Genomic DNA, 13,862 nt, shown 5'->3' on the forward strand with positions numbered 1-13,862 from the left:
GCTTCAAAGCAGATCAGAAATTTTAACAATGTTGGTCAACTCTGAATAAAACAAATTGTCTTTATTTATTGTGCCACCTACTAAATAAAGGGAAACAGATTTACAATATACATGCTGATAAATCATCTCTGATTTTCACAATTTAAAACAATATAAAGTCTCCTCAAGTTTATTCTCAAGTGTTATTTTATTCCCTGAACCAAATTAATTCAAAGTTCTTTTTTTATCCTGGTCTAATGCACTGTTATAATTAATTTATATACCACCTGCCCAAGAATAATTTCTCAACTTCTATCTTATTCTAGGAAAAATTTTATTTATTTTTTTTTAATTTCTTTATTGATTAAGGTGTCACATATTTGTCCTCATCCCCCCATTCCCATCCCACACCCCTCCCCATGGATTCCCCAACCCCCTGTTGAACTTAACCATTGGTTAGGCTCTTATGCATGCACACAAGACCTTTGGTTGATCTCTCCCTTCTCCCCCCACCCTCCCCTATCCTCCCTCTGAGGCCCGATAGTCCGATCGGTGCCTCCTTGTTTCTGGTTCTGTTCTTGTTCATCAGTCCATGTTGTTCATCATTTCTAGGAAAAATTTTAAATGGCTAGTGGTTTCTCAGTATGTCCCCAAACCCAGATATATTTCAATTACTATTTGTAATAATAGTGCTATGGACTCTCTTCCTACTTAAAAGTTTTCTGCCACTTGACATTTTCTTAGTTAACTTTTACAGTTAATACTTGCAGTCAGGGGTATTGAATACATTGTCATATATTATATAATTTTCAGAAGTGAGCATATATAGTAAATGCCTATTAATACTGGCATAACCTCACATTTGAAACCCTAATATTTCTTTAAACTTGAAATTCTTCTTAATTTAAATGTGGCATATATTAACAATGTGCAAGGCCCTGCTGGAGATTCAAAAATAAATAAGATGTGGTCTCTTCCTTTAAAAAACACAGTGGGTACTAGACTTTGGGGGGGGGGGGGGGAAATCACTTCATGAGTTATACAAATGTGTAACAACGGTACACCTGAAACAAATATAATAATGAATTTCAACTATAATTGAAATTTTTTTTAAAAGTTCAGAATCTAATGAGAACAGTTGACATGTAAAAAATTAATAAAAATTAATTTGAGAGAAATTATGCTTGAAAACACAAAATTAACTGAACCTAGCATACAGTAGGCACCCTATAAATATTTGTTCAAATAATGAAATGAAAAGATAAGATTTATCTACTTGAAGGAGAGAGCATTTGAGCTGGACTAAATCTTGAAAAAAATATTCAATAGATCAACATTTAGCACAGATTACTTCAGGGAGAGAAGATCACTTACAGATGAGAAGACAGGACTGGGGAGGGGAAAATGTGGAGTTAGATGGGTATTAAGTTTCAGTTCTGCAAGATGAAAAAGTTCTGCAGATTGACTGCACAACAATGTGAGTATACTTAACACCACTGAACTATAAACTTAAAAATGATTAAGGACCGGCCGGTGTGGCTCAGTGGTTGATCATCAACATATGAACCAGGAGGTCATGGTTCGATTCCCAGTCAGGACACATGCCTGGGCTGCAGGCTCGATCCCCAGTTGGGGTGTGCAGGAGGCAGCCGATCAATGTTTCTCTCTCATTGATGTTTCTATCTCTCTATCCCTCTTTCTTCCTCTCTCTAAAATCAATAAAAACATAGTTAAAAAAAGAAAGATAAGAAGGCAAATAAGTGTAGGACAAATTACGGGATTTAGAAGGAAAAAGAGGGTTTCAAGTAGAAAAAAGGAAAAGAAACTGAGAAGATACTGTTCAAAAGCACTGTCAGTGAGACCACATAATAGAGTTTAGTACCAGCTGCTCAGACTTTAGATACATATTAAGAGAAACCTTCAAAGATACATAAGAAGGGAAATAAAATTATTATTTTAGTAAACTCACTCTAAAAGAAATCTGAGGGCTGGCCCCAAAGAACAGAGACACAGACAGCAGGACAGAAGACCAACTAGAAAGGACTGAAATAGTTCAGCTCTAAATAAAACCTGGGCTGTAAGGATAGGAAGAAAGGGAAGGATGCAAAGACGCTGAATCAAATGAGACCTGGGAAGCTGTCACTGAATTTCTACAATTAGTAGATCAATGATTACTTTCAGGAGAGAGAGGAAGTAAAAAACAGAAATTACAGAATGAATAAAGAATACTGGAAATATGTAGACTATTCCTGCTCAAGAAATGGGGCAATAAAAAGAAAAATGGGGATAGAATAGTTAGGGTAAGTAAACAAGGGACAAATTATTTAGTTTTTGTATTGAAAGGCATATTTTATTTTGTTCTGTTTTTAGGACCAGAAGAAATAAAATGTGAGGAGAATATATGCCACCTCTAGGCCTGGCACATAAAATTTCCTATATGATGTTCTGTGCTTTCTTCCCCTGTCTGCCAGCTGGATGCCAACACCCAGGGTGACGTTGGAAACCACTTACTGAAGATACCAGAGCCTCCATCAGAGATGGGAGAACCACCCTACCATGATTGGATTGACAAGTGATAAATAAACTTCTCCTGTGTAAAGCAACTGAGATTTAAAAAAGAAAAAAAGCTGGAGTGAGCTGAGAGGAGCAGGGGCCACGAGGATAAAACCCAGTGAAAAGGACGAAAAGAAAGATGTAGTCATGCAGGCATCACCGCTGTTACTCTGGAAACAAAATAGAAGTATCATATTTAATTACACTATGTAAAGAAGTGCCAAATAGAATTTAAGCAGAAAAATATTTACACAACCATTAACTTGCGAATGGTTTCTGAAGTGATATCTTCTATGACACTGTCTCCATTTTGCTAAATTACAAAAATGTCTTCAATATTCAAAAATTATTTGAAATTACTTTAAACACTATAGAAAGGCTCTAATTTTCCCATTCAACTACTCAAACATATTTCTAAATTGCTTGTTATTCTATAAAGGCTGTTGAGAAAAGCAATAGAACTCATTAAGATACTGAGGAAAAGTAAATAGATGATAGACTTCAAATGTTGCATTCTTTTACTCTCATTTTTCAACTAATAAAATGTCTTCTGAAGAATACAGAGAAACTTTTTTTAAAATATGTTTTTATTGATTTTAGAGAGGAAGGGAGAGGGAGAGAGAGATAGAAACATCAATGATAGAAACATCAATGATGAGAGAGAATCATTGATTGGCTGCCTCCTGCATGCCCCCCACTGTGGATCGAGCCCACAACCCAGGAATGTGCCCTTGACTGGAATCGAACCTGGGACCCTTCAGTCCGCAGGCTGACTCTCTATCCCTTGAGCCAAACCAGCTAGGGCGAGAGAAACTTTCTTACAAAGGTATGCCTGAGTTATCTAGCACAGACATTTAATTTAACATTAGCATAACGTCCTTTAATGAGATATCCCCTTTTTGTACCTGTTGGGACTCCAAGGTATGGTTGGAGTCATAGTGACGTCTGGAAATAAAACCCCATTGTCCTTGATCCTGTCTAGTGCATAATGCATTTCACAGAGGGGTAATCGATTTAATTGAAACTGAAGTTCAACCTAAAACATAAGATTAAAAATAATTTTTTAAGCATGAAAGTAAACATCAACACTTGCAGCTCACTAGAATATTTTGTGAAAATAATCTTTTTGGGGAACCAAGTTTAGAGATTCTTTTAAAGTACAATTATATTCTAACTAGAGGCCCGATGCACGAAATTCATGCATGGGTAGAGTTCCTAGGCCTGGACAGCAATCAGGGCTGATCTGCAGGGCAACCAATGGGGCGATCAGCTGGGGGCAATGTGGGGGGGGGGGCCCCCCGCTGGCACCCGCCTTGGCAGGCCTGGGGCATGTGGGCTGGGGGCAGCTCCTGTGTTAAGTGTCTTCCCCCTGGTGGTCAGTGCACATCATAGCTACCACTCATTTCACCAGTTGTTTCGCCATTCGGTTGATTTGCATATTAGGCTTTTATTATATAGGACAGTGATGGGCAACCTCTTGAGCTTGGTGTGTCAAACTTCGCCAAAAAACTGAGCATAACTCATGTAGTGTGTCACTTTGAGGAAAAAACATTATTTTGTAAATGTTTCATCCTCAGGAGCAGCAAATGTTTCATCCTCGGCATGCGGCTGCCTCAGCGGCCGCGTGTCATCAGAAATGGCTACGCGTGTCAGTGCTGACACGCGTGTCATAGGTTCGCCATCACTGATATAGGATATTGTATAGGATAATAATTATCATGGCTAATGTTTGCTTAGTTTATTTAGTGCCAGGTACTATAATGAACACTTTACATATATTATCTCATTTAATAGTATCAATAATGTATATACTATTATTAACCTCATTCTACACCTAAAAAAACTGAGGCACTTGGAAATTACTTAAGCTCTAAAGGTTATTTGATTACATCATTCCTATCAAGAACACATTTGCTACAATCAGTAGAACATCTGTGAAATATCATCTCCCTAGTGATAAAACCAGCCCTTAAGATACTATCAACTTCTATTAATAAACAATATTCACTATCTTATGGTTAAAAAGAAAAAATATTAGCTTTCCAGTTAAATATGGCACCTGAACACACAGTTCAGCAAAGAATCCAAAGATAAAGAGAACAAGAGCAGATACAACTTCAGATGAGAACTGTCCCAGGGTGTAACTTGGTTTCTATCTGTTCCTCCATCACTGATTTTAAACTCGAATCAGAAAACTTGACCTTGTATAAATCTGGAACATTTCAGATGTTACTTAGATTAAAGAGAATTGCTTTTCTCTGAGAGTTACCAGAGGTTCAATTCTCCACCCATTAGTATATCACTTTGGGTTATGGCAGAAGGAGGAAAACCAAACCAGAAGAGTATCAGCTGATAAGGAAATCGTTGCCACACTTGAAACATACCTGTGTGTCACAGTCAGGCCGAAGATTAAGTTCTTCAGAGCATTCCCTGGATATCCTTAAAAATATATATTCTTTTGTTTTTTCTTCAATAGTAGCTTCATAAACCTTCTCTTTGGTTCCCTGGGTCTGTACTAACTTCTCTTTAGGGACTGGTAATAAATAAACAGCATTGACTTTGGTCATCACAAGCCGTCCAGCCAAAGTATCTTCAGAAAGTGTTTCAGTAAGCTTAAAGCGACCAAAAAGTTGTCCATTCTGAGCATACTTTGCACCTCCAGAAACTCCAGTGAGCATGAAGCTAGCCAGAATCTGCAATTGCACTTTAAGATTGAACCTAAATCAGAAGTGGAAAACGAGTTTGAATATTCTACATCAAAAACTTAAAAACTAGAGGATTAATACAAAATAAATCAAATATAAAATACAAAAAATTAAAACTCTACTGGGCTACAAACTACATACTGTCCGACTTTAATCCAAGCTGGAAACAGATAAAACTTTTTTTTAATGAATTAACTCTCATTCAGTAACCAGACACGTATTAAGTTGTGTTGAATACACAAAATTTTTAAAGTATGAACATTTAAAATGAAGCTAAGTATGATTTTTTTAATAAAATGAAATATTACATAAAAGTGTTTGACCACACCATTGGGACAAATAAGGCTTTACAATTACCTAGAACCAGAAGGAAAGGCACTGCATGAAAACTCAATGGACTTTCATTAAACTGATGTTCTCCAAGTGGATTTTACCAAAAAATTCCAACCATAAATTTCTCTTTCAATGATAACATTTCTCTGTTAATAACATCCAAAACAAATTCCCATTCATGGCTACATCAAGGCAAGGTTCAACCTTTCTAAAGACCCTTATTATAAACTGCCAAACAGCCCTCCAGAAATATACCAACGTTGTTTGCCACCAGTGCTCATTTTGTATTACAGATATTTTTAGGCTTCTCTTCAAGTGGCTTGAAGCTATTCCAAGATGCTCTTGTAGTAAATTTTCATCTACTTAATTTCTTGATCAGAATCTGATCTCCACAAATTTGTAGGGTTCATTCTTTTTTCATTCAGATAAATTTTTACTTAAAAACAATAATCCATAAGCTTATTGATATTTAGTTTTAAGTTCTAAAGTAATGTAAATGGAATAATTTGTAAACTTTAATAAAATATTAAACAAACATAAATTAATTTATAATATTTTCTAAATGTCTGGTATGGTATTCCAAAATGATCTCTTAAAGATTCCTGTCACCCACCCAGTGGGGCTCTGTGGTTGAGCATCAATCCATGAACCAGCAGGTCATGGTTCGATTTCCGGTCAGAGCACATGCCCGGGTTGCAGGCTCATTCCCCAGTGGGGGGCGTGTAGGAGGCAGCTGATCTCATCATTGATGTTTCTATATCTCTCTCTCTCTCTCCCCCCTCCTTTCCTCTCTCTAAAATCAATAAAAACATTTAAAAAAAACAAAAAGATTCCTGTAAGCTTGTAAGCTCTGTCTCATCCCAATATTTGACTTATCATAGTGTTCCTTTCTCAAGGAAAAAGAAACTACAATAATATACATAAAATACATGCATATTAATAATGTGAATAATGCATATGATACAAGCCACTGTCCTTGCTATTTGATAACTGACCATTTCATTAGAACTGTCTATAGAAACAATTGATGTCTTTTAAGAGACCATCAATAGGCCACAATTGAAAGTCTTAGAGTAATGAAAACTATACATATTCTAATTTTGTAAATCTTACATGTATTTAATTTGAATAAAATACTTTCCAAAAGTTAGATCATATTTAATCTATAAACAGAGTAACACAAGGTATCTTTTAAGTTTTCACTTTTCCTTTTCTGAATATATCCCTCAGTGAGTATTCAATATCTATTAATAATATTAATGATAAGGTATTGATAAGGCAACTTAGGACCCATGTAATTTTATTAACCAGTCACACCAATAAATTCCATAAAAAGGGGGGGAGAAGAATAAGGCAGCTTAGGAAAGAAAAATATGTTGGTTAGGGTATATTTAAAGGGAAAACTACTTATAAAAATGTGTTCATGCCTCATAATTGTGGTTCAATTTTTAAGGTTTGTTCCATTTTATTAAAAAGCAGAAAGCTACTACCAAATACAACTATTTCATTAACATCTTCCTTCACTCAAATTACCTTTTCTATAATGATTCAAATAAGTTTTTCATTTAAACACGTGGTCTTAATCTATGGAATATGAATAAAATGTAAAATATGTTAAAGCATTTATAAACTGCTATAAAGGTATTTTATTGTTATCAAATAGTTTTCCTGAAGATTTAAATCATTTCATTCTTAAAATTCCTTTTCAAAATAAGTAGTCTCTTTCAGTTTTTGTACATTTACTAAACAAATATTCACTGAGTACTTGCCCTGGCTACCATGAACAGAAACCTCCTAAAGAGCGGGGACCACATGTTTAGACTCCCAGCACCTGGCAGAGTCTTGTGGAAATGAACTATGTACAAAACACTAGGGCGACCAGGATGGGCAAGACACAGTTCTTGCCTCAAGAAACTCATATCCAGCTACTAAATAACAGCCACTGAATAACAGCCATTCTACTATCTGTCTTCACATAGGAACACCTCCATTTTCAAAATGAAAAATAACATCCAAAGGGTAGATAACCAAAAACAAGAAAAGTGTTTCTAATGGAACTTACTTGCTTACTTCTTTATACTGAGCTATCTCCTCAATATAAAGAAGGTCATGCAACCGTGACTGATAGTTGGTCTTGGTCAATGACTTGTCTAAAACAGACTGGGTAAATAGCTGGTCAGCAGAGAGAGGAATTTGGTATCTGATAAGAAGGCTCTTCTCCAAATCAGTAGTTTCATTAGGTTCAAACTCTATAATAGTCTTAGAAGAAGAATCCCAACGCTTAGCTGTGGTTACTAGCTGTTGTTTTGCATGCATCAGGTACTCAAGATCTAGATGGAAACAAAACACACATTTATAAAAGAGCACAACATTAAAATTACCAAATAATGCCCTGTACATTTGGTAAGAGAATTTTATATGCTAAAGCTCAAATTCTTAAAAACAGAACAATATAAAAACCCATTTGACAGAGTATTTTCCCCACATCAGAAATACTTTTTGTCTAGCTTAATAACATAAATAGGAATCCATATAGAAAACATCTTTTTTAACACTAGACTAAGTCATTCTAGAAAGTGTTATTAACAACTTAAAAATACAGATTAACATTTAGAATTTAACTCTCCAGGCAAGAGAAATCTGATCTAGGAAGAAGATATGATAAATTCCTCATAAGACAAAAATCTATCAGGTGACAATCACTTTTCTCCTCCTCCAACCAATACCTGTCCCATTATAGAAAGAGAAGATCAGAAAACTGTGAAAGGTTAAATTTCTTCTTGTGTGGTAAAACACAGTGAAACTCTGAAAGTCAACTTACAACAAACAAAACCCTTTTAGAAAATATTCATGGAAAACACCAATAATTCCACATTAAAATGAAATATGATGTACCATTCAATGCCATTTTTTTTAAAATCCAGTTTAGCCTCAGTTAAATTATACCGTAAGTAGGGCACAATATCGAAATGAATGACTGTTCAACTCTGAATACCAGCACAGGGTGAAATACGTTGTAACATAGATTCTGAGCCCTGGGTAGCCTCAGTCTGTCTGCGGAGCAAGCACGTTACTTTTCTGTTGGGTGGAACATACATACACCTATAAATGTGAAGCTTAACCAAAAGAAAAAAAGGTTCCTTAACTGACTTATCAGGCAGAGATTCCGTTTTCATCTAACGTAATTGGAAAGATGATTTCACAACTCAAGTTAAAGTTTTAGGGGAAAAATAACAAAAAATTTAAAAGAGATTAGAGTTAGCCTCCGAAGTACAAAGACAAGTTATCGTGTGCTATCTTTGACATGAGAGCATAAGGCATAATGGCCATGTTTTGCTTAATAAGAGATTTTGCTACATTAAATGTTACATATTAATTATAAACATGTAGCCATCCACCAAGAGAAATTTCTCAATATTAGAAAGTAGCTTATTCTAGTATCTTAAGAATGATTACAATGTAAAGGCCCAAATTTAAAAATAAAAATGTAATTTAAAAAAATAGTAATTGCTCTAATCTCTAAACTTTGCTCCTTGAAAAGGCATTTTATTATTATATACCAGTTTTATTATTAATCAAATGGCAACATAAATGCAACTATCATCATCACGCTCTAAAGATGGTCTGCTCATTAAACATTTGCATTTTAAAATACTCTGTATGAGACAATGATGGTCTATTTTACAATAGCTTCACAAATACAGCTGACCCTAAACAAGGGTTTGAACTGTGCAGATCCACTTATACATAGATTTTTTCTAATAAGTACTATATATTACTTTTTTCTTTCTTATGATTTTCCTAATAACATTTTATTTTCTCTAACTTACTTTAAGAATACAGTATAGCCCTAGGAGGTTTGCTCAGTGGTTAGAGTGTCGGCCCATGAACTGAAGAGTCATGGGTTCGATTCCCAGTCAAGGGCATGTACCTCAGTTGCAGGCTCAATCCCTGGTCCTGGTCAGGACATGTGTGAGAGGCAACCAATAAATGTGTCTCTCTCACATCAATCTTGCTCTCTCTGTGTCTCTCCCCCTACCTTCCACTCTCTCTAAAAATCAAAGAAAAAAAATATCCTTGGGTGAGATTAACAACAAAAATAGAATTCGAGGTTGGAATAACTAGTCTGGCACAAGATATGCTTCCCAACGTCCCTTGCCCTCTGATTACTGTCAACAGCTCTCATTTCAGCCACCTAGTTACTATTCTAATAAAGCATCCAAAGGGTTGGTTTGTTTTGTCTTGCAGTATGTAGTACAGAGCAGACTTGAAAATATCCTTAACAGGAACTGGAGAGTGGATAAGAAGAAAGTAAGGAGGAAAAACCCCAGTGTTCTACAGACTCAGCACAAGGGCTGGCACAAAATAAGCATGCAATAAATGCATGTTAAATATGGAATTTGCTCAAAACAGCTATATTTATCTAGGACTTTAAAAGAATGAGATGAAATGTTTCCCAATTCCAAAATTAGGTAACACACTCTTATTCTTAGAAAACATTTTTGTCTGACTTTACAGGTCTTGACTGCCCAAATTAACAATAAACTAAACAAAACAAAACAAAACAAAACAAAACAAAACAAAACAAAACAAAAACAATAAACTAAAATCCAAAAAATCCCAAACTACCATTTCTGCTATCCATTTCAACTTCACTCTTTTCACCAAAACTGATACATAGAAGATAAACACTTCTGAGTTTTTCCATGTTTTCAATCTCTTTGCAAAGCTAATAAAAAATTAAAACATGAAAGTAATAGCATAGGAGTATTTTTATACATTTTACATGCTTCCACTCAGTTATATTTATCTTTTATTGACAAATATACAATTTTTAAATCTATTTTTCTATTACTTTCTGATCACATCATATTAAATATTACATAACCTGTTCTTAATTTAGCAACTAAATTTGGCAGTTGAAGCTCATTTTTAGGTCATACTAAATTTTAATGTTAGTGTTAGCATACACTGCTAGACACAAAGTAGAAAAATGTGTGATACCAAATTTCCAAATTTAAATATAAGAATTAATCTTCAACAGGTAGCTTTCAGAGACAGTCAAAGCAGAATTCCAAATCAATTTTGCCCAGCAAAAATTTTCCATTACTCTAAGTTGTAGAAGGCGTAAATGCAGTTTTCTACGTAAGGGGAAAACTCACTAACTTCCTTCTTTTGTAGATGTTTTATACTACACATTTTTGAGAGGCACATCTTTAATTTAAAAAAAATTTTTTGAGAACATACTGTATCCTTTTCTGAACCCGAATTGTGTCAACAAGGGGAAAACACTGAAAAAAATAAAGTTAAAGTTATACATGCTTCCCACTTTGTAGAATTACCAAACGACTAGAGGGGGTAAATTCATTCATGACCTGCAAACAAAAAAGGTTTGGATGCTTGGTGTAAAAGACAAACAAAAAAAACTGTGGAGTATTTTCCCAGTTCAAATTTTAATCACCTAAAGTAAGACTTTTTTTAGTTCAATAATGAGCAATAAATTAGAAATGTCTGCTGTGTGACCAGCATGGCTCAGTGAGAGTTGACCTATGAACCAGGAAGTCACAGTTCGATTCCCTGTCAGGGCACATACCCAGGTTGTGGGCTCAATCCCTGGTGTGGGGGGTGCAGGAGCCAGCCAATCAATGATTATCTCTCATCATTGATGTTTTTCTCTCTCTCTCTCTCTCCCTCTCGCTTCCTCTCTGAAATCAATAAAAATATATTTTAAAAAAAGAAATGTCTGCTATGTAACTTGATTTTAAGTTTCAAGGAGTAATAAATGAGTATAACTAAGTTCTATGGTCAAATCAGTTTGACAGACACTGAGCCCTTAATTACTGAGGTGCACTGTGAATTTCTAAGAGGGAAATAAAGCATGCACCATTTCCAAATGTATTTGGACATGAAACTCTACCTATTATTAATGTGTATAACCCCTATTAATTTCTGTGGAACACAGTTTTGGAAACACCAAGCTAATAAATAAATGACCTACCAAGCTAATAAATAAATGACCTACCAAATTTATAACTTTATGGAAGAGAAATATACGTTCCCAGCATTAATTTAAGGACAAAAACTTACTTAAACAATGAATAGCCAATCAAGTGGAAGAAGTGATAGAGATATTTCTTATTCAAATTCTAGTTTCACACCATCACTGCATTTCTGTGTGCGTAAAACCAAATTATATTGGGATATAATTTATAATGTTATCAAAACGGTATGAAAACATGATAAAGCTCAGACCTAATTCAATTCTCCAATTCCCAACTGCCTTTTGGCCAGTTTGTACACGGAATAACACTTTTCTCAGAATTCTAGGCCAAGGAAAATCAAATAATGAACTGGCTGAGGCTAGAGGTGAAATCAGCCAGACTGTCAGTTACACTGTCACCAATATAACAAAGAAGTTCTTTGCTCTCAATGTCTCTGAATGTTCTCCACACAAATATTCCAGGAAAAGATAAAAATGGAAGACTCCCATTTTACATTTTAACTATTTCAGAATGTTTTATAAAATTGTGATTTCACATAAACAAATCGCTTGCCCTCAATTTTTTTGCTGACAAGCATTCTGCTATAATAATCAAAAAACACTAACTAGTACTAAGATAGACGCAGGAAACAAATATTGTTGTTTATGTCCTACTTTCATTTCTCCAAAATTCTGTTGGGACTCTGTACACAGTCACACTGAAACAAATATAGTCACACAATAAAAAATTTAAGAATTTAACAAAAAACATCAAGATATTCAATGACATCAATTTTAACAGTATAAAAGTGAGTGGGGGAAAGGTGACATATGTAATAGGCTCAACAATGAAGATTTTTTTTAAAAAAAAAGAATTTAAAAAATATCTGACAAAGAACATTAGTACAACCAGGTCAGCTAATTTAAGCAATGACAAAATAATCAACCTAATGTCACCCAGCTTGTCTAAACCTAGATTTAAGTTTTCCTTTTTATAATATTAAAATCTCATATCATCCTATAAAATAAAGAGCTAATATGCTAATTAGACCGAACAGCAGAACGACAGTCCAGAAGACCTTCCAGACGACCTTCCAGACGAAGCCGGAGCTGCGAGGGCCAAGGCAGCCAGAGCTGCGAGGGCCGAGCCCCTTGCACGAATTCCATGCATTGGGCCTCTAGTAAAATATATTTTGCACATTTTGTACTGTTCTCTTGTAAATTTACTTTTCCTGTCCTTGAAGAACAAATTTCATTATGTGAAACTGTTTCAATGTACCCAAATTAGTTCAAGAAAATATTTAACTTTTCTCAATTATTTTCCTTAACTACACAGAAGTAAAACCTTGTTTAAAAGAAAATAGGCTGCCTGGCTGGTGGGGCTCAGTGATTGTGTCTACCCATGAACCAGGAGGTCACAGTTCGATGCCCAGACTGTGGGAAGTACTGGCTCAATCCCCAGCAGGGGAAGTGCAGGAAGCAGCTGATCAATGATTCTCTTTCATCACTGATGTTTCTATTCCTCTTTCCTCTCCCTTCCTCTCTCTGAAATCAATAAAAACATATTTCTTAAGTACTCATTTAAAAAAATAGGCAAAGATATCAAACTGCAAAGAGGTCACTTAATAGTATTATTTTTAAAAAGGGGGGCTATAGTATTGTTAAGTACTCTGCCCAGGGTCACACAGGTAACAAGTAGAAAATCAGGATTCAAATCCAATTTTATTTGACTCTGAAGTCTGTCCACTGCTCTTTTTCTCCAACTAGAAAAGTAGAACATATCTGAGGAAAAGTAGCCAAAGTAACCTCAATCCTCTTTCTGGGTGCCTGAGATCCTCTTCAGACATTTAACGCTTTATACCATTAAACAAGCTTTTATTAGCTAGTACAGATTCTTGACAACACAAACTATTTCTATGAGAAATGAGTCATGAGTTACAATACACCAATCTAAAAGCAAACTTTTAAAATACAACCATGTAAGCCAACACATCTTTTCAGAGTTCTATTTGAGGAAGGGATACATGTTGCTCTCTCTTGATTTAAATCTCCTTATGATTGAAAAAGGGTGCTCCCTAGTTATCTCAAGTTCTAGTCTCTAAAAGCAACTTACTAGTACAGGAATAGGCAAACCACAGTATGCAAGACAAATCCAGCCTGCTGTGTTACTGAAAATAGTTTTACTGTAATACAGTTACACCCATTCACCTACATATTGTCTATCTGGCCCTTTACAGAAAAAGAATTTATATTAGTAAATATAAACCAAATATTTTCATTTTGTCAATGATCATAGCTATTTGGCTACAGGA

At 35.0% G+C, this 13,862-nt stretch overlaps 1 protein-coding gene across 2 annotated transcripts in view; it reads right to left on the minus strand.

Annotated features, from left to right (window-relative positions):
* HELZ (helicase with zinc finger) overlaps window positions 1-13,862 on the minus strand; it is a 132,068-nt gene that overhangs the window by 77,815 nt on the left and 40,391 nt on the right. For both annotated transcript variants that reach the window (XM_079796864.1, XM_079796865.1), the window contains exons 13-15: window positions 7,633-7,900; window positions 4,917-5,250; window positions 3,438-3,568 (exon numbers count right to left, since the gene is read on the minus strand). In XM_079796864.1, the coding sequence (XP_079652990.1) occupies window positions 3,438-3,568; window positions 4,917-5,250; window positions 7,633-7,900 (733 nt within the window). The remainder of the gene's footprint in view (window positions 1-3,437; window positions 3,569-4,916; window positions 5,251-7,632; window positions 7,901-13,862) is intronic.

The sequence above is a fragment of the Cnephaeus nilssonii genome (genome assembly GCF_951640355.1).
Source record: "Cnephaeus nilssonii genome assembly, chromosome: 19".
In the NCBI taxonomy this organism is placed as follows: Eukaryota; Metazoa; Chordata; class Mammalia; order Chiroptera; family Vespertilionidae; genus Cnephaeus; species Cnephaeus nilssonii.